Source organism: Mauremys reevesii, linkage group 3 (assembly GCF_016161935.1).
Source record: "Mauremys reevesii isolate NIE-2019 linkage group 3, ASM1616193v1, whole genome shotgun sequence".
Taxonomy (NCBI): domain Eukaryota; kingdom Metazoa; phylum Chordata; order Testudines; family Geoemydidae; genus Mauremys; species Mauremys reevesii.
In genome coordinates this window covers 45,591,380-45,618,526 of record NC_052625.1, presented here as the reverse complement: position 1 = coordinate 45,618,526, position 27,147 = coordinate 45,591,380, and the positions used below count along the sequence as shown (strand labels likewise).

The window sequence follows — 27,147 nt, the reverse complement described above, 5'->3', positions numbered from 1 at the left end:
CATTCATCCATATATGCTATTTCCTTGCCATTTGTGGCTTTCCACCCATTCCTTTGCCAATCATACATCCAGTATTGTACCCCGTTCACACAGTAGTTGCTATCAGCATAGATGTATATTGCTTGGGGGCACTTGTCTTTGTCATACTGCGTCAGGACTTGGTATATGGCATGAAGTTCAGCATGCTGTGCTGAGCCTTGGTCCAAATATCTTTTTATCACTGTCTCTTCCAAATTTATGGCAGCATACTTAATTCTTTTCTTCCCTTGTACTACCATAGAGCTTCCATCAGTAAACCAAATATGTTTTTCCTGCACCACCATATCCAATTCCTCAAGAGAGGGAGTGCTTGCACCTGACTGATCCTTTGTTCTAGTGTGGTCTCCGGACACTTGTGCTTGGTTCCTTTTTCGATCAAAGCATGGGTCCAGCATGTCTGGTTTAGAAACGGTCTCAGTAGTGACCCCTCGATTTACTAGAGTCAGGGTCCATTGTGCCATTCTGGTGTTTGAGACCCTGCCGCCCATCAGTTTTCCTGACAGGATGTATTTTAAGGGAGTATGAGTACTTTGAATTGTGACTGGGGCTTGGCCGGTAAGCGGTTCAAAGGCTAGCACAGCCCATACTGCGGCTAGACATTCCCATTCACATGCATCAAAATTTAATTCTGCACCTTGGAGTTTTTTAGATTCATATGCTGGGGTACTAGCTTTTGATCCTCATTCTCTTGCAGCAGGGTGACTGCCATTGCAACTTTATTTGCGGCTAACCAGATGACGAATGGTTCAATTTCATCCAGAAAGCTCAGTGCCGGGGCTGACAAGGCTTTTTGTTTCAAAATCCCCAAGGCGGTTTCCTGTTCTGGGCCCCATTCCCACTTTGTCGTATGACCAGGTTCTGGGTTGCTGGTTATGATTATGCTGTCTGTATGTCTGTGTATCATTTTGTAGTTGAAGTTATAAGTATTGGCTCTGTACTGTCTGTATTTTGTATTATGCTCTGCCTCTGGGAAGTGTCCCAGACAAGCTGATGTCAGCCCATGGAGAGAAGGCAGACACGCCTTGTGACTCAGCAAAGTATGCAGAAACTTGTTCATGTGACTGCAAACTCCATTTGTGAGGACAAAGGGATTCTTACACCTGGAAAAGTCTATATAAGGCTGATGCATCATCTCCATCTTGTCTTCAATCCTGCTTCTGACCTCTGGAAGGACTTATGTTCCAGAGACTTAATCTGAACCTGCAGTTTACTCCAGCACTGCTGCAAGCCTGAACTAAGAACTTTGCCATTACTGTATGTAATTGATTCCATTTAACCAATTCTACCTCTCTTCTCTACCTTTTTCCCTTTGTAAATAAACCTTTAGATTTTAGATTCTAAAGGATTGGCAACAGCGTGATTTGTGGGTAAGATCTGATGTGTATATTGACCTGGGTCTGGGGCTTGGTCCTTTGGGATTGAGAGAACCTTTTTCGTCTTCTTTAACAGTTTCCAAAGCGGAAGCATGATTTCAGCATATTTATAAATGTGTAGTTAGAAGAAGTTGAATCCCCCTAATAGTACCCTGAGGGAATGCTCATCTGTAGGGGCCGGCATTTCTACAAGCGCCCTTACTTTTCTTTGGTCAGGAGGGAAGATAGGTAGACCAATCTCAATACCCAAATAAACAACGCAGGGCTGCACAAGGTGAGCTTTTCCAGGCTTACCTTAAAGCCAGTTTTGTGAATTAAGCCAAGTACCTCTTCCGTGAGACACAGGACTTCTTCTTCGGGTCCTCTGAAAATTAAGATATCATCCACATAGGAGAACACGATGGCTGATCCTATGGGCTTAGTTGATCCAGCATTTTCACAACATGCTGGTGTGCGATGGCTGGGGAATCCTGGAAGCCCTGGGGTAAGTGCTGAAATGTGTATTGTTGGTCCCTTATAGTAAACGTGAAGCGGTCCAGTGAATCTGGGTGCAGGGGTATTGCGAAAAAACAGCTAGCAAGATCTATGACGGAGAAGTATTTGGAGGTGGCCTGTACTTTCTGTATCACTTGGGTCATGTCTGCCACAATGGGGGCCATTGGGATGCTTCCTTTATTAATTCTTCGGAAATCCACCATTAAGCGCCACGACTGTCCATCCACCTTAAGGACAGGCCATACTGCAGAATTAAAAGCGGAGTTTGTTTTCCTGACCACTCCCTGCTCTTCTAGTTCTTTAATTATCTGTATTAGTTGATTTTTGGCTTCCCAGGGGTACCGATACTGTTTCTGTGGGGGTACCAAGTCTCCTACAATCTTAACACATGTATTCATTTTACCACAATCTGTCTTTCGCTGCGTCCAGACCGTGGGAAATTTAGAGTGCCGTTCCTCCTTTTTTTGTTCTGTGGTAAGGGCAGCAATCCGCATATCGTTTTTTATCTGAAACGCAGGCATTTTGGTTTACTGTGGGATGATAAGGAGGAAGCATTTCCATCCTCCATAGGATTCCCCTGGGGAGATCAATGATTATATTATTCTTAAACAGCCAGTCTGTTCCTAGTATCACGTCATCAGTCATGTGGTGAGTTTGGATTAAATTCCCGGAAGTATGGAATCCCTGGACCATGAAGGGTACCCGTATCCATTCCTGTCCGGTACTGGTTTGTCCTTTAATTCCTGCTTGCGGGGTGTTTTTAATTAGTGAGACAGAAGCTCCAGTGTCAATTAGAGCCTGAAACGCCTCTCCTATTTCCCTGGAGTCTGATAATTTCTTGCACGATATCTGTTAAAGGGGCCTGGTCCCATTTTTCTCTATTTCCTCCCAATTGCATTAATAATTTCCATGCCATGCGGCATACATCAGAGGCGGGCTTTTCTGCCAGTCTACCATCCTCAATCTTTGGGAGTTCCAGATACAGTCTTTCCCAAGATTGATACTGTCCCCTTCCCGGGAATCTCCCTGGGATGTTCAACACCAGCTTTGTAAAACTGTTGAAAAATTTCACAATATATATATACCTTTGGGGTTATCTCAAATTCCAGTCCCCACCGCTATTACAATCTTCCTTGTGGAGGAGACATAGAGAAGAAACAGAGCTAAGGGGAGGAGAGGAGAACTGGGACTGGCTGAGCAGAGAGACTGGGACAAGCAGCCTTAATTTCAGCATATCTGAACTTTTGAATGCTTTTGTGTGTAATACATATATGCACACACACCCTGCTCTAAGCATCCAGGCCTTTCAAGAACTAATCACATATTTGCGATGAGCATTAAATTGGGAAGATTTTGCTCACTTCCATTTACCAAGTTAATGAGCACTTGGCATGAGATCACAGATTTGATCATACCAACAATTTTAAGTTTACCATTATGCCCAGACCTTTGTTATATGCCAAGCTTTATTCATTATATTTACATTGATGACCTCATCTTCAGTATATTCATAGCAGATATAAAGGAGGTATGAATACCACAGCATATCTTCAGACTCACTTGGATAGATAAATACATAATGTGGATTTCCCAGGCCCTGCACATTTAGATACATTTTTAAGAACAGTTACCTTTTGTGATTTGCTGCCACCAGCTGTCAGTTTAGAGATCCCCGCAGGATTATCTGACCTGCCTTTTTGTAAACTTTGGGAACAGGTTGACAATCTTTGGCTTTGGGCAGCAAGACGGGGACTGGTCCTTAGGTTTAGAGTTGTTCTAGGCAAAACATAAGGGCTGATTTTCTCAGTAGGAATATCAGCAAACCCTGAAAAATAAACAGCTTCCATTAACCACAGCTGATTGTTACTTTATTGTTCTAATCAATCTGATCTTACTCATTTCAAGATGGAGATAAGAGGTAATAATATCGGAAAGCAACACAGGATTTCCTCACCTGAATAAAATATACTGGGGGAATTATTAGGACTATCTTGCATTCCCAGAATGTTATGTGTGAACTCAGGAAAGGCTGTGGATCTGTGCAACAACTCCTGTACTAAAATGGCAGAAAGAGTTTCCCCCAAGAAAATGGTCTTTCTTTTAAAGGGACACCATTAACTGGAAAATCAGTTCCATCTCAAAATTATATCTCTTCCGTTGTTCTAAATAGAGATGGCCAGAGGATGACAATTCCATTTTCCAAAATCTTTCAAGGTCTGAGAATTTGTTTTTATTCTGGATTGAAATGAAAACAAAAGCCTTTCAAATGCTTTCATAAAATGAAATTGTATAAAAAATGTCAGGTTTTCAATTTGGGTGCCTTCTTCCCTTCAAAAGTCCACTTTGTACCTCAGAAACCTTCCCAGCAAAAACTTTGTCAGAATCAATACATCTCGGCTTTGACAATACAGCACATTTCAATGAGAAAACATTTAGTCAAAAATGTTTAAGCAAAAATATTCCACCTTCCTATCAACCAGAAGATAAAGGTGTTTTATATTGGGAATGTCTGGGCCTAGAATCCCTTTCTTTTGCCAGAGGGCTTATGCAAAGTTTTTGGAGGCGCCTCAAAGTCAACAAAATGTCTCTAGACTGATTTTCAAAACTACAACCTGATATTAGGACTCTGGTTTTCAGAAGTTTTGGCTGTTTTGCATTTGTCATCAAATACTACAAAACTGTACAGATGGGAAGACATCACAGAGACCAAAAGACAAAACCACTAAAAATTACATACATCTACAACAAAAGATACTATCCCCTTATAGCCTTAATTGTATAATAGGACTTTTTTTTTTTTTTTAAGCACAAGGGGCTAAACTCAGCTCTGACAAGCAGTTGAGTTAAATGGATTTATGCAACCTATACCAGGGCTGAATTTGGCCAATGATGTCCAAGTTTTTACAATGCTTCCAAGTCACACCTATGACAACACGATTATTTAGATAAGCGTGCGCGCGCACACTCCCCACCAATATGGACAGTTTTCTAAAGAAGTAACAATTACCTTTTTTGACTATTTCTGGGAGTCCGTCTGGCTCATACTCCTTATTCTCATGGGTCAGTGAATGGTTATTTAAAAAGCAAAAAAAAAAAAAAAAAGTCTTAGATCTTTAATAATAATGAAGATAGATAACTGACTATTTGATCCAATGTTATGCAGCTATATAGAGCATCACGTAGCTATTGCACAATATATCTACAGGATTTGCAGTAGAAAGGAATATATAAAAAGTTCTATCACAGAAGTCCTTGGACATTAATTTTTGGTGCTGGATTCTAACAAATCTTTTGCTTCGTTTATTTTTGTTGCTAAGTAGGGCGATCCACCTTTATCAGGGTGATTCAAAATCATGATTCTCCTATGAGCTGTTCTAATCTTGGCCTTGTCAGCAGATGGACTTATGCCTAAAATAAGACTAGCTTCTCGTCTACTCATTTTCTGTTCAAATCCTCCTTTATAGTAGGATGAAAAACTAGCGGTTGCAAACTTCTTTGCTGTTTCTGTGAATACTTGTTCCAGTGGTTTCCAGACCTGGAAAGCATAGCGACCTGCAAATGCAACAGCTGCAACACCCAGGCCAACTGCCATCATAGTTCTGGCCAGCCCCCTGTCCATGTCGGGCTCACCCTGCCGCCCGTCGCCGGGGACCCTCGCGTACTCAGCGTAGCGCAGGGTCTCCGAGGGGGCCCCAGCACCTTCCATGACAGGCCGAAAGAGTGAGGGCGCCGTACGGGTCAGTGAATGTTGGTGGATGGCTCCCTTTTGAATTTTTTTAGATAAGGTCTCTGGTATAGGGGATTTTGGTTCCCCATCAACTTCCTTGGTTTCTTGGCATCTTTGTCTTTTACCTGAACGCTTATTAGGATCTTCATCTGACCTCTTCTCTGCAACTGACTGATTGTTAAGTGTTACTGGATTATCTGAATTTTGTGAAGGAGAATTAACAGCATTTGCTGGCTGTTTCAGCAGAGCATTCAACAGAGAGACCTGTGTTTTTAACATCTCATTTGCTTCCTCTAGTTTATAGTAATTAATAATCAGAGTGCAGTACTTCTCCAGGTTCTCTTCTGCTTCCTTGGTTTTCTCTTCTGCAGATTCCTTTAGTTCTTCCAGCTTCAACCTCATTTCTTTTGCACTGGCAACCTCATCAGCACCTGATCAAAGGAAAGAGTCATTACCTGTACAAATAACTTTAAGGAGACTCTGGAAAGATGAGTTTAGAATGCAATGATCTCAATCATTCATTCGTTAATTAAGTACATAAGGTGTGTGCTTGTGCAACCACAATAAACTATACCAAATAAAACAAAACAGACATCCTGTAAGGGTTACTATATAGAAGAGATCTCTGTTGATACCATATTTACTGTCAGGCTGACATGTGCCGTGATTCTTTGTAATCTGCCCCTGACACACAGTGCATGGGCAACATTCATTCTGGCATTTCCTAACTTTGAAGTGCTTAACATTACCATCTTACCATTATTTTAACAGTTTTTGTTTATATAATTGAATATAGCTTGTCTCAGAAATATGGATCCCTTTTTATACCAGTAGTTATTCTACTTATTGGACACACATGAATATTTGCTAGCCTAACTTACCCCTAGCTAATGGCAGACAAGTTGTAGTATTTTAACATTGTGGTGACCACTTTAAACTGTTGTCCTAATAGCTCTATACTTAGCCCCTGACAACTCTTGAAATGACTGAAGCTTGTGATCAATAAAACCCCAATGTATGTGTCTTAAAAAACAGTTGTTAAAGTTAATAAACTCCAGCAATTCCTGGTCCCAGAAAGCTGCAACTAGTACCAGGCTGACGATATTTAGAAAATGGAGATACTGTCTGAAGCATAACACTTTTAGAGCTGCTCCTCTCTCACCGTCTACAATCCAGGAGGACACCAAAAGCTGTTTGGAAGGACATATGTATAAACTCTAAAAGATGTAAATTTCTCTATTGTGGATGCTGAACTATCAGCCATCTATACCCAGAATGTGAATTTTCTTTATTGTGATGGCCAGCAATGGCAAGAACAGACATACTCCAACATTTTACACTCTGTGATTAGTACATGTCTCAAGCAAAGCACTGTAAGACGTTATACACAACACTGTAGTGTCGTTTAAAAAATAGCCTCCCCTTCATCGTAACCTATAAGGAGACTCTGAAATTTGATGAGACAGATCTTGGGCCAGATTGTCAGCTGGTGTGAATGGCAGAGATTCAGACACTATACTGATTTACACCAGCTGAGGATCTGGCCCCTCATCTGAATCAAATGTAATAATGGATGTTTTGAAAACATGCTTTATAAATAAATTCATTAAGGTTAGAAACAGGATCATGATTAAGGCTACGTTTTAGTTACGGGTATTTTCAGTAAAAGTCATGGACCGGTCACGGGCAATAAACAAAAAGTCACAGCCCCATGGCCTGTCCATGACTTTTACTAAAAATACCTGTGACTTAGTCTTACCTACTGGGAAGGGGTCGCTCCAGAAGATGACTGGTGGGGGGGCAGCCCCGGGCCCCACTGCAGCCCTAGTTGGACCAGGGCCCTATGCAGGAGAGGGAAGCAGCCCGGGGTCCTCTGTCACTGGAGTATGGGGGCAGCCCCGGGACCCACCACCACTGGGCAGCATTGGGGACCAGCTGCCTGGGGCTGCCAGCGCAGCGGCCAGTGCGGCTGGCCCCTGGTTTTCCTCAGCTGCACCAGTGCTGCAAAATTCATGGAGGTCAAGGAAAGTCAAGTCACAACCTTAATCGTGATTAACTTATAACTATATTCTAGTACTGAATTTCCTTATTAAGCTACCACATACTTGGCATTTGCTTCTTTAATAGAGCATTATGTTCAGCAATTTGTTTCTGCAACATTTCTTTTTCCTTCTGTAGCTGCTTACAGGATTTTATCCACATCTTCATTTTTTTACGAGCAAGTTCATTTTGCTTCTTCAGTTGATATATATGCTTCAGATTGTCTACCTATAAAATAAAAATATATTGTTTTAGTGGCTAATAGGAAACTTAATTCTCCTGTCTAAGCATTATACTCTCACTAATGGTATCTCACCTGTCAGTAAAAGTTAAAAGTCATGTTTATTGGAAAGCTACATGTGTGTAGATTTCCTTGATAGAGAAATAATAATCTAAATATAATATTTGAAATAACCAGTTGACAAAACCCAGCTGAAAAGCATGTGGTCCAGGCATGTTTGTCCACCCTATGTGCATTGGAATGCCAAAATAAATGGATGGTGGATATCTGGCAGCCTTATAAAAAGCACTACAGGATAATGTAAATATCAAGCACAGTGCTCCATTAGCTGGGCATGGAGTGAGTACTGTAATTCAGTGCCTGCTTGCCACAATACCGGCTCCACACTGTGCTACATGAGTGCTTTTCAATGTTTGTTTATTTATGAAGTGAGAGCATAGAAGTACAGTCCCTTATTCACCACAAACAAGTAGAAAAAGACTGCAGGCTAGAAAATGCAGAGGGAATTGATAAGAGAAAATTCAGCTAGATGGACAGGTTTAAAAACTTTGCTCCTTGTGCTTGGCAGTAAACACCCAACCTATGTACGTTACAAGTAAAACTTCATACAGTCTTTTCCAGAAATGTTTTACAATGGCATGTGGAATTGTTGACATGCCTATCTAAATTATTAGCAAGAATAGTGCTGTCATAAGAAGAATCAGTTAATAATTTAGATGGAAATTCTGCATACATCAGAACTGATATGCTCTCACAAGTTGAGTGTGACATAATGAGGTAGTAGAAACAGTTTAAAGACAATAGGGACATGTCTACACTGGAAAGTTTCACAAGGCATTAATTAATGTGTTCATTAGCATGATGTTACAACATGCAGTGTAGACACTGCCCTGTTATGTTTAATATCACATCAGTCAGTTATGGTTAACCTTAGGGGCAGAATGAAAAGACATGTTTAAACACGGTTTACTTTTCAAGTACAGACCTTGGCAAAGTAGGATTATCTTCATTTTAGTTGGTGAAATTAAGGCAGACTCAAAGCCAGAGGTCAGCTCTGGAGCTCTTTACTTCCAGTTCTGTGCTTATACCATTATACAATGCCTCTTTCTAGATACCACATTGCAATTTAGTTTGAAAGTCAAAAATTAAACAGTGTATAGGGAAAATACATACCTGAACTTTCTTAAGTTCTTCTATTGTATGGTTAGCATCTTTCAGAGAATTATTTAATTGCTCTTTACTTGACTTCAGGAGCTCTATTTCCAACTGTTGTTCACCCAGACACTGCTCCAACGAATTCAATTTCTCTTGACAGGCCTGAATTTCTACTTCATTCTATAGGCAAAAAAATGATAACTAGTACAATTTTGAAAAGGCCCCCTACAGAATACTACACAGAAAATGTCCTTATTGCAGGAGCTTTGCAGTAAGCTAGTGTAATATAAATGCTTTGTTTTGAATTTAAAATGTGAAAGACCAATTTGCTTTATGTGTAAAACCTTGTATATAAGAACTGTGCCTAGAACACTTCAACGATATTTTAAAAGGTAGTTTACTAGAAATCTTGTTTTAAAAAACCCTCTTTTTTAATTCATAGAAATGAAAAGAATAAAAAGACACAAGTAATTTCAAGTGGGGTGGTTATCGGAACTAGGGCACTTAATACCTGAAAAGCTTGTAGGTACACATTTGTGCAGACAACTCTTTCAAGAGGAGGGAGGAGGACTTGTTATGACTATTGAATAAATATATAGTTTGAAGTGTCGTAAGCCTTGTATTTTTCAGTACAATTTGTAAAGTATAATAACGATTTAGAAAAATCTATAGAACTAAGTTACAGTAACATTCAGTGGGAGTTAAGCTCCCTAAAGCCAAACATTACACTTAAAGATGAGAAGAGATCCTTAAACAAATCAGATAAGTGTTGTACAACAGTGGCAGATCTAACATGCTTTTTCCTGTTTTCATAGGTTCAGACCGATGGTTCATATTTTACTAGCTTTTCTGTATAGGATCTATGTGGACTCTCTGTAAGGCCAAACAGTTAAAAGTTTTGTTAGAATTTCTACTAAAAGCCTCCAATTCTTCATAACCTAAATGTAGAAATACTACTCCTCAAGCTTCTTCCTTCTATTTGCTCTCACTTCTCCAGCTGCCTCTCAAATCATCTTGGATGCCACACAGGGTCCAGCTCAGTCTCTTCAAATCTGAAGTTCTTGAATCACATTCTGCTGCCCTGCACCATGTGTTGTCATTTATCCCACTGCAAAGTTACTTTACACTTGCGTAGAGGACTAATACACAATGCAGCACAAAAGAGAATCTGGCCCTTTATATTTTTGCTATTAATTAATCTCCACCACATTCCACCTCTATCACATCTGATATAATGAGACACCTACTTCACGGGGATGTTTTATGGCTTAAATAATTCTTTGTGAAACAATGACATCCTGGGATAGAAGGACTAGTATGATTATTAAACCTCTGTTCTGTCACATTCAACTCTTTTCTCTCTCTCATATTCAGTCTCTTCTCAAATCCTGCCAAATCCTCCTTTTAATGTAATCACAATTGACTCTTTCCTCACAATCTCCAATGCTGTAACATTTATCTTTACGCCTAGATTAGCAGACGGTTAGACCCACTCTACCAAGCCCTTCCTCCCAGGAGTAGTCCCAGTGAAGATGCGTGAACACAACATTCAAAGTATTAAGTTTATGAAATACTCTACACATCCATTTTTCCCCATAATAATTATCAGAAGTAAATGCTTTGAAATACTATAGCTAAGACAACCTCTTTTGGGGGGATATTATATACACAAGTTGTTTGCTGAATATTCAAATCTTCCTTAAGATCCCCCGTGCCCTTTTCTTGTTTGCTTTACCTTTCTTTTTGCTTCTGTCAGAAGAGCCTTATGATTTTTCTCTACTTGATGAAGTCTGCTTAGATATTCTGATATTTCTTTTTTCATTGCTCTCTCTTTTTCCTCCAGCTCTTTCTGAACTCCATCCAAACGCTTATTTGGTTCATTTTTTCCTGAAGTAGTTAGATCCAGTTGAATCTACAAACAAAAGTTGCTCAGTCTTTGGTAATTACATTTTTATAGATGGGGAGAGAGCTGACATATTAGACAATTTGGCTTTGCATCTGGAAAAACCTTTAAATGTCAAAAACTGACAAGGTAAAAGAAAATGATTTAATGGCTGTATAGCTACAGTACTGTAGTCCCAGACTCAAACGTTTTAACATAAAACAATGGCATACAAGATTACAGAGAAGATGGGCCTCTCTGTCATATACAAAGGCATTTTAGCTCTGAGTTGTACAAGAAGCTTCATCCCACCAATGATGTTAGCAATAAAGCCAAAGCTAACCTCACAACATATACAGCAATTGTTCCTACTGAGGGTGTTCTGAGAGGTTCAGGGTCATTTGTCTCACCATGACAAAGATGTTGCAACATTCTGAAGTATTTAAGTTGTCTATTTTAGTGACTATTTTGTGGACATATTAGGATATAGAGAGTTACTTCTGGGTATGATTCCTAAAAGTCATACTGAAATTCATGGCAAAACATTTGTTGACATCCAGGAACAGGCCCATAGTCATGTAGTTTTGCACAGTTTCTGCAGCTAAGATGCCTATTTAAATTAGTCCTCCAGCATGTCTGTTACATCAGATAATTTAACTTTGTACATATCCAGGTCAGACTTTGCCTTGTCAAGTTCTTTTTCTAGAATCATAACTTTATAAGATATCTGCTGCTTATCAAAAGAAACAGATTCAAGTTTCTCATTTAAGTCTGAGTTTTCTTTTTTAAGTACTAGAACTGTTTTTTCTAGTTCTGCATCAGCAGTTATCTTTTCAGTTAGTTCTGTATGCTGCAAATCCAATCTTGAGTTTAATACTTTGATTTCTATGAGCAGAGCATCAACATTTGTATTGCTTTCTTCTATGCCATGGAGCAGCTTCAGGTTTTCACTAGATGTCTGCTTTATCTGTAGCTGAAGAGTTTCAATTGTTACTTGATTTTCCAAGAAATCCAGAGACGTTATAGAGATGATGGGATTAGAAAATGACAATTCACTGTGGCAGTCTATCTTTTTCTCCAACGTATTTCTATATTCAGTCTTTGAGATCAGTTTTGCTGGACATTCTTCTGCAGATCTTGCTTCCGTGACCTCAGCTACATTTTCACATTCATAGTTTTCTTCTATAGTAGTTTGTTCACATAGTTTTATCTCAGGTTTCTCTCGCTTGGGTGCCAAGTTTTCATTAGGCAAATTATTTACTTGCAACTGTTGCATGCCATTGTTTTCTTGTTCAGTAGGAGAAGTCTGCAATTGGTAGAAGTCAGTGAAAGATAAGCACAGGAGTATTTGTGGCACCTTAGAGACTAACAAATTTATTTCAGCATGAGCTTTCGTGAGCTACAACTCACTTCTTTGGATGCATAGAATGGTTCCCTTCTGTAGCTCACGAAAGCTCATGCTGAAATAAATTTGTTAGTCTCTAAGGTGCCACAAGTACTCCTGTTCTTTTTGCGGATACAGACTAACACGGCTGCTACTCTGAAAGACAAGAGTGTGTCTACAAAGAAGACTGAGAAATTTCTTACCTGGTACTTTTCTGCTAGCAGCTTCTCCCATTCATAACAAATGGGTAATGTCACTCACCTGTACAATTTGATCCAGTGTTGTTGCTGGAGGCTACAGGACTAAGCCTTGCCCTTCAACTCAGGTCATTAGAAGAGTTATTCCAAAGCTATAGGAACACTCTAGCAAACTATTACTAACCTTAAGACAACCTGAAATGATAATAACTAACGTTAAGACAATTATATATTTAAATCTCCCTTTAGAAAAAATATTCCAATTTTCTTTAAATTGTATCATGGTCCTTTATCTGATAAGGACAGTGAGCTGAATTAAGAGATACTACTAGTAGAAAGAAAATTATTAGGTAAGAAATTTTTAGTGCTGTGGGTTAATCGCAGTTAACTCACTCGATGAACTCAAAAAAATTAATCGCAATCAATTGCAGTTTTAATTGCACTGTTAAATTTCAGTTGCTGTTCTATTGTTTATTAAATATTTTTGGATTTTTTCTTCATTTTCAGATATATTGATTTTAGTAACAACACAGAATACAAAGTATACAGTGCTCACCTTACCTTATTTTTATTACAGATATTTGCACTGCATAAACGATATAAGAAACAGTATATTTTAATTCACTTCATAAAAGTACCGTAATGCAATCTCTTTATCGTGAAAGTGCACCTTACAAATGTAGATTTTTTTTGTTAGATAACTGCACTCAAAAACCAAACAATGTAAAACTTTAGAGCCTGCAAGTCCACTCAGTCCTACTTCTTGTTCAGCCAATCGCTAAGACAGACAAGTTTGATTATATTTATGGGAAATATTGCTGCCTGCTTCTTATTTACAATGTCACCTGAAAGTGAGAATAGGCGTTCGCATGGCACTTTTGTAGCTGGCCTTGCAAAGTATTTACGTACCAGATATGCTAAACATTCATGTGCCCCTTCATGCCTCAGCCACCATTCCGGAGGACATGGTTCCATGCTGATGATGTTCGTTAAAAATATAGTGCATTAATTTACTTTGTGACTGAACTCCTTGGGGGAGAATTGTATGTCCCCTGCTCTGTTTTATCCGCATTCTGCCATATATTTCATGTTATAGTAATGACCCAGCAGACGTTTGATTTACGAACAGTCACCGCAGATTTGACAAAATGCAAAGAAGGCACCAACGTGAGATTTCTAAAAATAGCTACAGCACTTGACTGAAGGTTTAAGGATCTGAAGTGCCGTCCAAAATCTAAGAGGATCAAGGTGTGGAGGATGCTTTCAGAAGTCTTAAAAGAACAACACACTGATGCAGAAACTATAGAACCCAAACCACCAAAAAAGAAAATCAGCCTTCTGCTGGTGGCATCTGACTCAGATGATGAAAACGAACATGTGTCGGATCATTATTGAGCAAAACCTAAAATCAGCATGGACGAATGTGCTCTGGAATGGTGGTTGAAGCATAAAGGGACATCTGAATCTTTATCATATCTGGTACATAAATACTTTGCAATGCTGGCTACTACAGTGCCATGCGAATGCCTGTTCTCACTTTCAGGTGACATTGTAAACAAGAAGTGGCCATTATCTCCTGGAAATGTAAACAAACTTGGTTGTCTGAGTGACTGGCTGAAGAAGTAGGAGTGAGTGGACTTGTAGGCACTAATGTTTGACATTGTCCTGTTTTTGAATGCAGGTTTTTTTGCACATAATTCTACATTTTTAAGTTCAACTTTCATGATAAAGAGATTGCATTATACTACTTGTATTAGGTGAATTGAAAAATAATATTTCTTTCGTTTTTTGCAGCACAAATATTTGTAATAAAAGATATAAAGTGAACACTGTACACACTGTGTTCTGTGTTGTAACTGAAATCAATATATTTGAAAATATAGAAAATATCCAAAAATATTTAAATAAATGGTATTCTATTAACAGTGAGAATAATCGCGATTACTTTTTTTAATTGCTTGACAGCCCTAGACATTTCTCATTATGCTGAAGAGAGAAATGGGAAATAGCAGTGATTCACAGAAGTATGTGTGGGTGAGAAAAAGGATAAATCAGAATTTTAGCTTTTGATAGAATAGGACAGAATTAGGAGTTCCCCCCATATAGAGCAAAAGCTTCGTGTTGAAGGAATTACTTGGGAACCAACCAAGTAGCAACTTACAAAGGATGCCTCTGCAGAGAAATGGGAACCTACTTTGCAAATCTTTCTCAGATGAGGCTCAGATACTTCTGTCCCACAATACCACTAGGGACCTTATGGAGAGAGCCTTGATTCACACAGTGAATGGTTTCTCAAAGGCCTAGCATGCCAACTAGTGAAGGATTTTAACATCTTGTCTGTAGCAACTTTGAAACGCCCAGGTCCCACATTTTGGATGGAAAGAGATGAAGAGTATATGACTGGCATATATATTTTTATATGCTTAAGATAAATCTTTTAGAGCTCTAGCAATCCCTGCTAATGCCACAACTTTTCCAAAGTTAAAGTTGAAACAAACTAATTTCCAAGAATTATGGAAAGAGGGCAGAAAAGTTTGTGGGCTGTAACCTTTTCTTTACAACCAACCAAGTGTGGTTCTTGTACAGCTGGAGGAACTAATTCCAAAATCTGACTTTAGAACAAACAGCAACTAGAAAAACCAACTGCTGGCCAGTCTGATGAATCTTGACATTTAGTGCTCAGTTGGGAGTTTGATATACCTGCATAAAGAACACTTATGGCTGGTACCCAAACTTTATTATGGCGTTTGGTTGTAGATCTCTAATCAACCATATGGGAGAAACTGTAGTGTAGCTAAGATCATCAACCTTTTGTGATTATTAATTATGTGTACTAGTTAGACACCAGGACCCCATTGTGCTGGGCATCAGAAAAATATATATAACAACAATTTATTATTGTTGTTTCCTTTGCACCATAAGTGAAACTTTATAAGAACAATGAATGAAATTTCCTGATTGAATCCTGCCTGGATACCAATATGTATCAGTGAGGGTAATGGATATTCTCTGCTGAACTGCACTTTTCTTTTGACACCCAGGTGGTAATTGTAGGCAGCTCAGGTACAGTTGAAATAGGGGCCCATACTTCAAGAGATCTGGTTTTTCTGCAGGCGTAGTGGAGATTCCTTAGCTATCAATCAATTGTATCCAAAAATTTCCAGGACTTCTTGCTAGTGAAGAACTAGATGGAGGACTTCAGCTCTGTCCTCTTCCCTTTATGCGAACTGTCTTGTAAAGCAGCAGATTCTTCTCTACATCTGACATTATTTCCATGGCCTTTGAGAGAAGTTCTGACCTGGTTGGTTACTTATTTTCAAAGGGGATATAAACATTCATACTTCAGAGCACAAGCCAACTTCTAACAGGAGATAGGAAGAAATTTCCCTTGTGGGTCAGTTATTCCATAACTGTCCTCTACAGGTTTCTTGAACCTTCCTCTGAAGCAACTGCTACTGGCCACTGTCAGATGACCTAGTGGACTCAATGAACCACTGGTTTGAGCTCATCTGTCCATTCCTATGTTTTTGTTCTAACACTACTAAATTATGTAAAAGTAAACTAAAAGGAAGTGTACCCTGACATACTGAAAAAATGTACAGCACAAGGTGTGAGGTTGAGAAAGCTGGATGCTCTTTTTTCTGAGTGACCCACCGTAACCCTGGGGTCATCTTGTCTTCCAGGTATGCTCTTCACCAAGTGAGGTTTGTTCCTTTAACAGTCATACAAAGTGAAAACTGGGTTGGTTTAAGGTACACTGCTTGAACTTACCTGCCCGAAAAGAGACATTTGGACAGGATCTGAGAATGATATGTCCACAAAAGGAATTTCTGGAGGCACATTTTGAAACCCCACTCAGAGGACATTACCAATGCCTGGCATCAGCAAACCTGGTCTCTGTGGAAGACTAGCTACAGGGTGACTGCTGTCAAAATACAATTGCTGAGATGAAGTTTTGTGTCTTTGTAAATCTTGACCACAGTGGTAAATTTATAGTAAAAGCCATGCTTATTTTTAACCTGCTTGAACAATTTCCTGCACTGGATTCAGAATATTATTGAGTTTGAACTCCAGGTGAGTTGGATTCCTTTCTAGCAGCTGGCAAGTTGTAAATGGATCTGTTTCTCCGGTCAGGGCACAAACAGTGATGTTGTCTGTAAATGGACAGGGTTGTGTAACTTGATATCTCACCCTTGCTGTGATACTACCAGCCATTTAAACCTCTTGACACAGAAGATAGGTCAAAACAAAGAGTCATTTTGTCTTTGTGATGCTGAAGATTTAATTGTTTGGGAAGAAAAAGATTTAGGTCTTCCATGTGAGCTTCTGCTTCATACTATCCCCTCTGCTAGGAAAACACTCCCTTCATGAATAACTTTTGTGTTGGCAGTCACCAATGCCGGCTTTGACAAGGAGGGTTCAGGCTTCTGTTGTCTCAGCTACTCATTTTACTGCTTCCCCAAATAACACTTGTGAAAGTGGATGCACAGGGTACAGATTATTTTTTTTCACATTCATGAGTGTAAACAGTTTCCTTATAGCCAGAGAGTATTTTGATGTGATTTGTGACAAAGCATTCTTAGAGGAAGAATTGCCATGAAAGAGTATCTTGCACACTACTTCAAGGATTTGACAAGAATGTAACCCAGAGAACTCTCACACTCAAATTGAGGATCATACCCGAGAGACTGTGGCCCACTTGCTTGCCACCAACTAGATTTTCCTTACTAAGTGTAAGAAATGGCCACAGTTGGAGTTTTGAAATTTGACTGTAATGTCCTCACTCTTTTGGTCAATGGAATCTTTTGGAAGGAACCCCCTTCTGGAGGCATGGCCATGTCTCTCTGAGGTAGGACTACTGCTGCACTTAGGTTCCCCAAACTTACACATTTGCCTTACATTTTTATTTAACGTTTTAGTTTAACATCTAGTTTTAACTGGAAATGATCTCAGAGGAGGAAAGCATGAGAAATTAGATTATTATTAGTGAGGTTTTTTTCAAGACAGTGCCTTCCAGTGTTGAGAGAGTCATGTGAGTTTGAGGTTTCTTTTTTATGTGGTAGTGTACATGGGGTACTTCCCCTGATTGTTTACAGAAGTGAGGTAGCACGCTAATCATGCTGCTCTGGGGATCTCTCAGCTAAGTAGGGGTACTGAGATAAGTGCTGATTGTAGGACTAGCCTGCTAGATGGCCCCAAGTGCCTGAAAGGGTGTCTGTCTGCACCCTTCCAAAGAGAATTAGTACCACTTGGGGTTTTTTATTCAGTAAAGCAGGAGCCATTTTGAACATGGGAAGGGATTTCTCCTTGATGCCTCTGTAATCCCCTGATGGTGCAGCTACCTAAGGAATGGAATTCTTATGTGCCTCTGTTCTGGGCACACACTGTCTAAAGTGCTCTTTAATCCCTCAACGCTGAGCAAGCCTATGGAGAGGGAGAGGAGACTCCAGACTCCTCTCCTTGGTAAAGTGTGGGTCCTTGGCCTGATAAACGGACAGGGACAATTCCCACTCCATTGTCACCTAAAATTTCCCTGGTTGAAAGAGGGTCCCAGGCTGAAAAGCAGAGATGAACAATTTACATTACCCTACCACCTGAGACAGGGCTACACAGAAGTAACAAGTGTCTCTGCACACCCAGATATACTCCTGGGTTTAGGGGGAGGGGCAGTGAATCTGATACAGAGCACTGCAGGAGACTCGTATATAGGAGAAAACCACAGCAAACACATTCTAAGAGTGGGAAGGCAAGAGAAAAGATTTAAAGCCTGATGTGTATACAACCTGCTCATCAATTGTACGCATTACTTCCTTACAAAGAGGGCAATTCCTTTTGCCTTTTTGGGACCCAGAGCATATGGAGTTTCCAAGTATTATTCCTGAGCAGACTATGTGGGGTTCTCATCTCCTTGAGAATCCTCATGCTCCTGATCAAGCCTTCTCACAATGGAGTCAGGGCTTCAAATGGGTGTGTTTATGGACGCATGCATGGCACTAGTGCGCTGGTCCAACAAAGCCCTGTCCCCTCACAGAGAAAGGGTTGGTGGCTTGGAGCAGCAAGACATAGGTTACCCTCTAAGACCCCTAAAAAGCTGCCCACTGAACTACTTGGACTTAGCTTGATCTTGCAGGGCTTTTCTAGCACTGCAATAGCGGTCAAAGGGAGTTACTGAGAGGTGCTGTGTTTGCGGATCCAGAGAACTTACTTGAGGAGAGGGAAAGAGGAGCAAGAAGTTGAAATGAAATCAATATGGCAGAAAAATGAACAATAATTAATTAGAAAACAAAGTTGTTGGGCGAAAATGAACCACCAACTTGTTCTGTTGGTGGACACAATTTCTGGTGGCCTGAGGTGAAGGGTGGAGCTTAGTCCTGGGGCCTTCAGCAACAACACTGGTCCACCTCCCAGTTCTACAGGGGAGAGGAATCACCTCTTTGTTAAGAATGAGGAGAAAACCTGGGCCACAGAACAAACAAAAGGTGCACATTTTATCACGTTTTCAGGTGTCCCACTAAATCAAATGAAAACAATGATGTACACTTTTTAAAGCAGCCTCCAACTGTATTACCTGTGTGCTGTAATTTTCTACAGACACTTCTCTGTCCTCAAGATCGAGCTGAAGTGGCTGAAGTTTAAGTTGATATTTATTCAGCTTATTCTCTTTTTTTTCCCATGGACTCTCTCAACTGTTCTGATGTAGGCCTTCTGTCATGAACTAAGTAATGTGCTAGTGATTCATTCTCTCTTTTTATTACCTTGCTCACTTGCTCATTTTCTTGAAGCGAGATGTTATATTATTCTTGCAGTTTCTTTTGCTCTGCCTTGATGTTTAACATTTCCTGTCTTAAACAAGCCAACTCAGCTGAAGATAGATTTTGCAGATGAGCAATCTCAGATTGTTTAAATTGCAATTCTGACTGCACTTTTTCAAGTTCCTGAATCAAATCTTTATTTTTTCCATCCAAGGACACTAGTTTAGAGAAGAATTCATTACGCTCATCCCTATGCTCTCTCTTGTCGTTCTGATTCTGCTTTACTCTCCTGAAAGTGACTTTTTTGCTGTCTTAAAATGCATTCTGTGTTGGCATTTTTTTCTTCCATTGATTTGTATTTTCTGTGTAGATCTACAAGTTCTTTTTCAATTTCTTCATATCTTTCAATGAGTGTCAGTCTTTCCTCCTTATGTCTTCTGGACAACTCAGAAATGCTTTCCTCTCTTTCCTTTAAACTGTTAGAAAAAATTGTTTGTTTCTAGTAAGTCTACTTTTTCTTGTTCTAAAGCCTTGTTAATGCCCTTAAGGGTTCTATTTTCCTCAATTTCTTTTTCATGTAAGGAAAGCATTGTAGACATGTCTTTTTTCTCAAAATTCCATTTGTCAAGCACAAGTTGTAGCTGCTTTACTGAATCCTCATGCAATTTACTATTGCCTTTTAAATCCCAAATCTCTGCTTGTTGACTTTATAATTGTTTCCTGAGACAGAAAGAACATACTGCTAGTCAAATAGGACAAATTATTTTAAATAGTTACCATTTTCCCTGTCATGAACTAAGTAACGTGCTACTGATTCATTCATTCTTTTTATTACCTTGCTCACTTGTTCAGTTTCTTGAAGCGAGATGTTAAGTTGCTCTTTCAGTTTCTTTTGCTGAGCCTTGATGTTCATCATTTCCTTTTTTAAACAAGCCAACTCAGCTGCAAACAGCTTCTGCAGATGGGTAATCTCAGCTTGTTTCTTTTCTAATTCTATTTCCTGAGATAAGAGTTTATCTATAGTAATAAAAAAAATTAAGTGCTTAATTTGTGAAAGCAAACTATGTCAAATATGCAAGATTAGCTTTTATGGATAACACTATAAAATGGCAATATTGACAATTTTCAATTTTTCACCTAGCAATAAATTTTTTTAGTATTTCAGAATATAATTATTTATGTGTTCTAAAACTGCCTTTATTCCCAAACCATGACATTGGATAGCTGAGACAATTTTAGCATTGCCAGAATTCAGTTTTGCAGAAAGAACATACTGCTAGTCAAATCGCTCTATGCTTCACAATTGTAACTGTTTCTAGAGCCCATCTTCACTGAGGTCCAATGGCTTGTACTCTGAAACTCATGGTTGACAGGTAACAGTACCAATGGCTAGATAAAGAATGTTGGTGCCCTATTTGTCCGTTTTCCTCTCTTCAAACTCCAGCATATATAAAAATGATCAAGGTGTTTGATGAACTGAAGTATGGAGTAAAATTAAGAGACACGGACAATACAAGAGATTTCCTGTATTGCAAAGAGAATTCTATTGAATAACACCACCTTACCATATAAAACAAGACTACGCATTCCCTTCCTACAGGACAAGGAAAATTCAATGTCCACAAAACCCAGAACTTGGTGAGAAAGAGGAGCAGAGAGAGAGGAAGGGAAATGATAGCAATCAACAGTTATTTGAAATATGTCAGCACATAGGATGGAGAAGGATTATTTAGGGTGGTAATTCAAAGGTGTGGGGGGTGCAGCGGGCCGGTTGCCCATTCTAGCCCTGAAGGGGTTGAAACAGCCCTGCAGAGGGCTGTGGCTGGGGAAAGCGGCAAGTCTGGGCTGACTGGGGACGCAGCTACAGCTGGGCCACGCCCCAGTCGGGCCACAGCTGAGCCTTATAAAAGGGCTGTGAGCCAGGTACTCAGTCAGTCTCCCTCTAGCTCTGAAGGGAGAGGGACCTGGCTCCTGGGGAAGCTAAGGGTACTAGAGTGAAGCAGGGCTAGGGAAAGGCCAAAGGAGCTGGGGCGCTCCAGGCTGGCAACTCCCCAGGCTGCAGGGCCTTGTCCAAGGCCCACAGAGGTACTGAGTTGCAGGGAGGGACACGGGGGCCAGTGGGGAGAGGGATAGTAACCAGCAGAGGACGCTGTGGCTAGAAATGAGCTAAGTCCCTGGATGACCAGAAGGAGGTGCTGCAGGGGTGAGAGGATAATCAGAGACTTGTTAGAGACGAAGTACTGTCCGGGGGTTAAGGGTGACAGCCTAGGACTCTGGGCACCCACATTCAGTTATGTTTCAATTAGGACAAGTTATTGTTGGCTGTAGTGCAGAGCTATAGCACAAAAATCTTCTGACTTATCTTTTTGTTCATAATTATTCCCTCCAGAAAATGGAGATAATGCTACCATTTGACACCTTAAGAACCACAGCTAGAAGATAGCGAAAGCAAGAAAATGGACTTAGAAGGCATTACATTTTATTAGCTAGCCGAAAGTGCTGCCATTTGCCAAGAATAAGATGAAAACACAAAGCATTTATTTGGATGGCCTCATGGATTGGAGAGTGCAAAATACTGATTATAATGGGAGCAGGACTGGGTCCATAAATTTAATTTTGAAATCTCATTAAGTGAGGTTAGACTTTTACAGAGATAAGTGGGAGCAGTCTCCTTTACAATGGCTATTTAGCAGAATCACCTGTTCTCTTAAACCTCAATCTGCAAATTGCATTTTCCCAACCAAATAGACAAATGTAGGGAAAAGTCAAATTACGGCTCGGCAGGTAACATTTCACCACGTTTAAGCTTGATGGAGTCCATATACAAGCTAAAGGATAATAGTTTGAGGTATATTTGTTTGCTTGGGATTTTAAAACACAGGAGCACTTTGTAGTATTTAATGTGCTGACCATATAGTTCTCTTTGGGACATATTTATTCCTCATTTTAAATTGCTTTAAAACCATATAATTTTATGAGTTAGTACTATATATTTGTATAAAGAAGTTCCATCTCAGTTTGGAAAGAGAATTGCGTGTATTAGCTGAAAGTTAATTTAACTATCTCACACAGTGAGAACTTTTTTTCTTGGGTATTCTTCAAATCACCATTGATAATGAGGTTTAAAGAACCTCCACACTGAAGTAATAGATTGTAATAGGATTTAAAAAGGTAGAAATGTGTAGCTCACTTTTCATCTCTTCAGCGTAATTCTGGCTCTCCTTCAGCAAGTCTCTGGCTGTTTTTAGTTCTGCTTCCAGCTGCTGGATTTTTTGCAATTGTTGATCAGACTGGAAGCAAAGACTTTTTTTCCCTCCATTTCCTACAACAAAACATTAGTTACAAAACAGTTGATTAAGTCAATAAACTGAGAGTAGTGTGATGTGGAATACTACCCATCTGAGTCCCATGAAGACTCTGGAAAGTTGAACTTTGGTTTCTAAACATATACATGAGTTAGGAACACAAACGGCACTCTTGGCAGTCCTCAGAGGGCAGACAATCCTTTTGGGACATCTCCCAGCTGGCACATATCAGAGCAGTACTTAGGTGGCTCAGGATATGGAACCAGGGAGCTGCAACCAGTTCTCTGGTGCCTGCCCATAGCAGATCTTGACACAGGATAGAATCCAGCCCACAAAAACTGAGCGTCAGTGAAATTAAGTGACTTGCCCATAGCCACAGAGGGGAGTCAGTATCAGAACACAGGAGAACTTTCCAGTTCTAGCTCCTGTTCTCAGACTACCCATCCCTCAGTGTGGATGAGTCAAATATATGAAGTTGCTCTTGGTAGCAAGATAGCATTAGATGTAAAGTATTATTAGTCAGTAATACCTGGGGGCTCGGGATAGTACATTTTCTAAGCATCTTTTTTTCCACATATTTTAAGAAAAGTTAAAATACCCCATACAACTATGTCCTACCTGGGAACTGAAATAAAAGTTATTTCTAAGAAACTAACTCCTTCCACCCAACTCCTGCATTGCTGGGTAACAGATGGCATGGCACTGGTGGGACTCTATTGGAAGCAAGCCATCATTTCTTCATCTACTTACTACGAGTAGATGAGCACCAGTGCGCAGAAGCCAAATTTAAGAAAAGGGAGGGTCTGGATGGAAAACAAATTAAAACCTTGCCGACACAGCAAGTCTGTATTTTCATCTATTTAAACAAGTCACCCAAAGAACATAACTAAAACTGTTGATGCTTCTAGTTATTTTCCTTTTGTCTCACAACCTCCTAGTCCAAAATATCCAACTGCTATACCGAAACAAACACACACACACACACACACTCTGCTATCAATCATTCTAAAAGACACAGGTGTTACGAGACAACATTTTTAGACAAAGCTGATGTATGACAAATGTTTCAAAGCTGTATGAATTCTCAGCTTCCTGTGTTCAAAATATCAACAAAATTCAAGGGGTTTAAATGGCTGAAATGCCCACTCCTCTTGCTGTGACTCAGCACAAGTGGCTCTGATTAAGAAGCATTAAACAAAAAGCTGGAACCAACAACCTAACATAGCTGCAAAAAAAAATCCCATGCTCTGATGCTGGATGTTCACAAAACCATTTACAAGAAATGCATTCTCCTACCTTAATCTGGTAAGGCTAGATCCCCTCATTTATATTTACAATTTGGCCTCAACCACATAGGACATCATTAACTCTTGCTTGAATCATCAAAATCTAATGTATTTAGACTTGAATGCTTCTGCCCTGCAAAATCTGCAGGAGTTATAGAACACAGCAGCACACCTCCTCAGTAATACAGGTTCACTTGAGTACATCAGTCCTATGTTTCACTCACTCCGCTGATTCCCCAACAGAACACTGAATCAAATCTCATTCTTTATTTTCAAAGCTGTAAAGGAAATGGGCCCAATATACCATCTTACTCTCTCAGACTTCAGTAGCTGTGTTCCTCAGGAACAACTGTCTACACATCAGAAGTAAAACTAGCAGATGCAGCAGACAGGGCTTTTTCAGGAGCTGGGCCAATACTATGAAATTCACTCCTGCAAAAACTTTGAATGACAACTAACATCACCATTTTTCATATTTACACTCTCCGCGCCTGCCCCCCCCCCACACACTTTGCCCTCTGGGACAGTGGTTTTTCAACCTCTTTTCCATTTGCTGACCCTAGAAAATTTCAAATGGAGGTGCAGACCTCTTTGGAAATCTTAGACATAGTTTGTGGACCCCCACATGCCACGGCTTTAAAACCACTGTTCCGTTGTAACGACAACCTGTCGAGAACCCCTTAGACAGTCTGCAAACTCCCAGAGGTCTGTGCACCACAGGTTGAAAACAAGTGCTCTAGGTGATATGGGAGAAATAGAAACCTCAAATAACAGATGCTAGTCACCTTAATTATTCTTAACTCTGGAAAGCATTCAGATACAACAGCAATTGGCACAATTGAAGAACTTAAAAAAACCCAATCGCTGATGTTGCTTCTATGACTATTCTGAGTTCTCTTCCCTTTCATTTTCCTTCTAACTCCAAATTAAAGGAAAAATCTTTTAATCTAAATCAAGGTTTTTTAAAAATCAAAAGTTACAGCCAGATTCTTTTTGTGTAAATTGGAGTAACTTTACTAATTTCAATGGAGCTATGCTGATATGTACCAGAGCAGGATCTGGCTTCATAGTTAGAATTTTGTTGGTAATGCTGGTCTATAGTGCTTGAAAAAGTTAAAATGTACAAATCATTTGGGGGATTTTGTCTTGCTTTAAATTGATTGTGTGACCAAAAAAGTACCCATTCCTCCATGAAATCTTAGAATTAGGCAAAGCACACTTATACTTAGGAAGCAGCTACTGATTCTAGAAGTTCCAAATGAACTCAGATATTTAATATATTCTATTTTTTAGGACTAAACAAAGAGTCTCTTGAACCATACTACATAATTAGATTAGACAAATAATTCCATAGGAACTGTAACCCTATCTGTAGTATGCTGGTGCAAAATCATTTTTTTAAACCCTGACCATACAACCAATTTTTGGCCTGGGGTCAGTCCACATGGAATCAATTGCAAAAACTGCAAGATCGGGGCCTTCTTTTGTATCACAGCTATAGGTCTTGTGACAGGGTCGGGCCAGAGGGCTACAGGAGAGTGATCCTATTGGGATCCAGGAAGTGGGGAGCCCATTGCTACAAGATCCCCCCAGCCTTAAGGGGGGGGGTCAAAAACACCTGGAAAGCAAGTGGTTTCAGGGGACAACTAATGAAATAAGGACAGACGTGCTGTCAAGGGCTCAAACGAAGGGAACCTGATGGGGACACCAAGCAGAGAACCCCGGACAGTGCCCACTGCTCCTCGAAGGCATCAAGGGAGTCAGTGGATGCTGCCCAGAGGAACGCTGCCTGCTTGCATGAATGGATGGAGGACCAGAAAGAGGCCCCACAGTTACAGGAGACTCCGTCCGCCAACCTCCTCTCCCTGGTTTTATCGATGGCCATTTTAGCCAGGGCCAGGAGGAGGTTGACCAGGAGGTCCCGTGACTTTGTGGGGCCACCGATAGGCAGTGCATAAATAAGGAAATGAGGGGAAAAGTGCAGCCAGAAACGCAACAGGATATCTGTGAGGAGACAGAATAGAGGCTGCAGCTTGGCGTACTCCAGGTAAACGTGCACCAGAGTCTCCGTCACGCAGCAGAAAGGGCAGGTGTCCAGGACGGGAGTGAACTGCACCAATTACACGCTCGTGCTCAGAGCCCTGTGAAGGAGCCACCAACTGACATCCCCGGCGGGCCTTGGGAGCAGGGTGGAGCATAGGCTGGCCCACCGGGGTTCCTCACCCTCTAGAGGTGGCAGGAGGTCCCTCCACTTTGTGTCAGGGTGAGACGCAAAGGTGAGGAAGTGCAGAGTGTGGAGCACGAGCGCGTATAGTTGTTTCCTTGGCGTGGTCTGGAAGTGAACCGGCTTTAAGTCGTGCAGACGGCTTATGGTGAAGGGGCAGGGAGGCCGGTTGGGTCCATGGGGGCAGGGGCCCGCTACAGGAGAGTGAGAGAAGGCAAAAATATTAGTTCCAGATTAAGCAGGTCCCTTTTCCCTGGGTAAGATAACAGGGGCAGTTCCAGAAAAATCAGGAATTTGCTGGAATCAATTAAGGCAGGCAGGCTAATTAGGACATCTGGTTTAAAAAGGACCTCACTTCAGTCAGTGAAGGGTGCGCAAGGCGCTGAGAGTGAGAGGGCCTGCGGCTGGAGGACTGAGGAGTACAAACGCTATCTGGCATCAGGAGGAAGGTCCTGTAGTGAGGATAAAGAAGATGTTGGGAGGAGGCTATGGGGAAGTAGCCCAGGGAGTTGTAGCTATCACACAGGTGTTACACGTAACACTGTAGACAGCTGCGATCCACAGGGACATGGGCTGAAACCCAGAGTAGAGGGCAGGCCTGGGTTCCCCCCATTCCCCTCCCTCCTACTGGATATAAGAGGAGTTGACTTGGACTGTGGGTCTCACCAGAGGGGAAGATCCCTGGCCTGTCCCCCTGACCCACTAGGTGGGTCAGCAGAGACTGTGGGGATTGTTCTCCTTCCTTTTCCCCATTCTGGCCAGTGATGAGGTTAGCTGAGTGAACGGCAGGTTTGAGCCACAAAAGTGGCCAATCTGAGGGCTGCTGTGAATCTCTGAGGTGCGGAAATCTGCCAATAAATGCAGGACCCACCAAGGCAGAGGAGGAACTTTGTCACAGTCTTTTAAGATGCTCCCAAAAAGGACAGCCAGAATAAGACAGTATCGAAACACAACGTCTGGTGGAAATACACTATTCTCCAACATAGAGCTTGCAGCGTTCCCCTGGGAGTCAGTAAGGCATAACTGGAACCAGTTCTTACTGATTCC

At 40.6% G+C, this 27,147-nt stretch overlaps 2 protein-coding genes across 3 annotated transcripts in view; one reads left to right on the top strand and one right to left on the bottom strand.

Annotated features, from left to right (window-relative positions):
• LOC120401239 overlaps positions 1-27,147 on the top strand; it is a 77,708-nt gene that overhangs the window by 9,918 nt on the left and 40,643 nt on the right. The gene's annotated exons all lie outside the window — the stretch shown is intronic.
• On the bottom strand, positions 5,102-5,613 carry LOC120401242 (dnaJ homolog subfamily C member 15-like). The gene has a single exon (XM_039530951.1). The coding sequence runs from the start codon at positions 5,611-5,613 to the stop codon at positions 5,167-5,169; it is 447 nt and encodes a 148-aa protein (XP_039386885.1). The 3' UTR covers positions 5,102-5,166.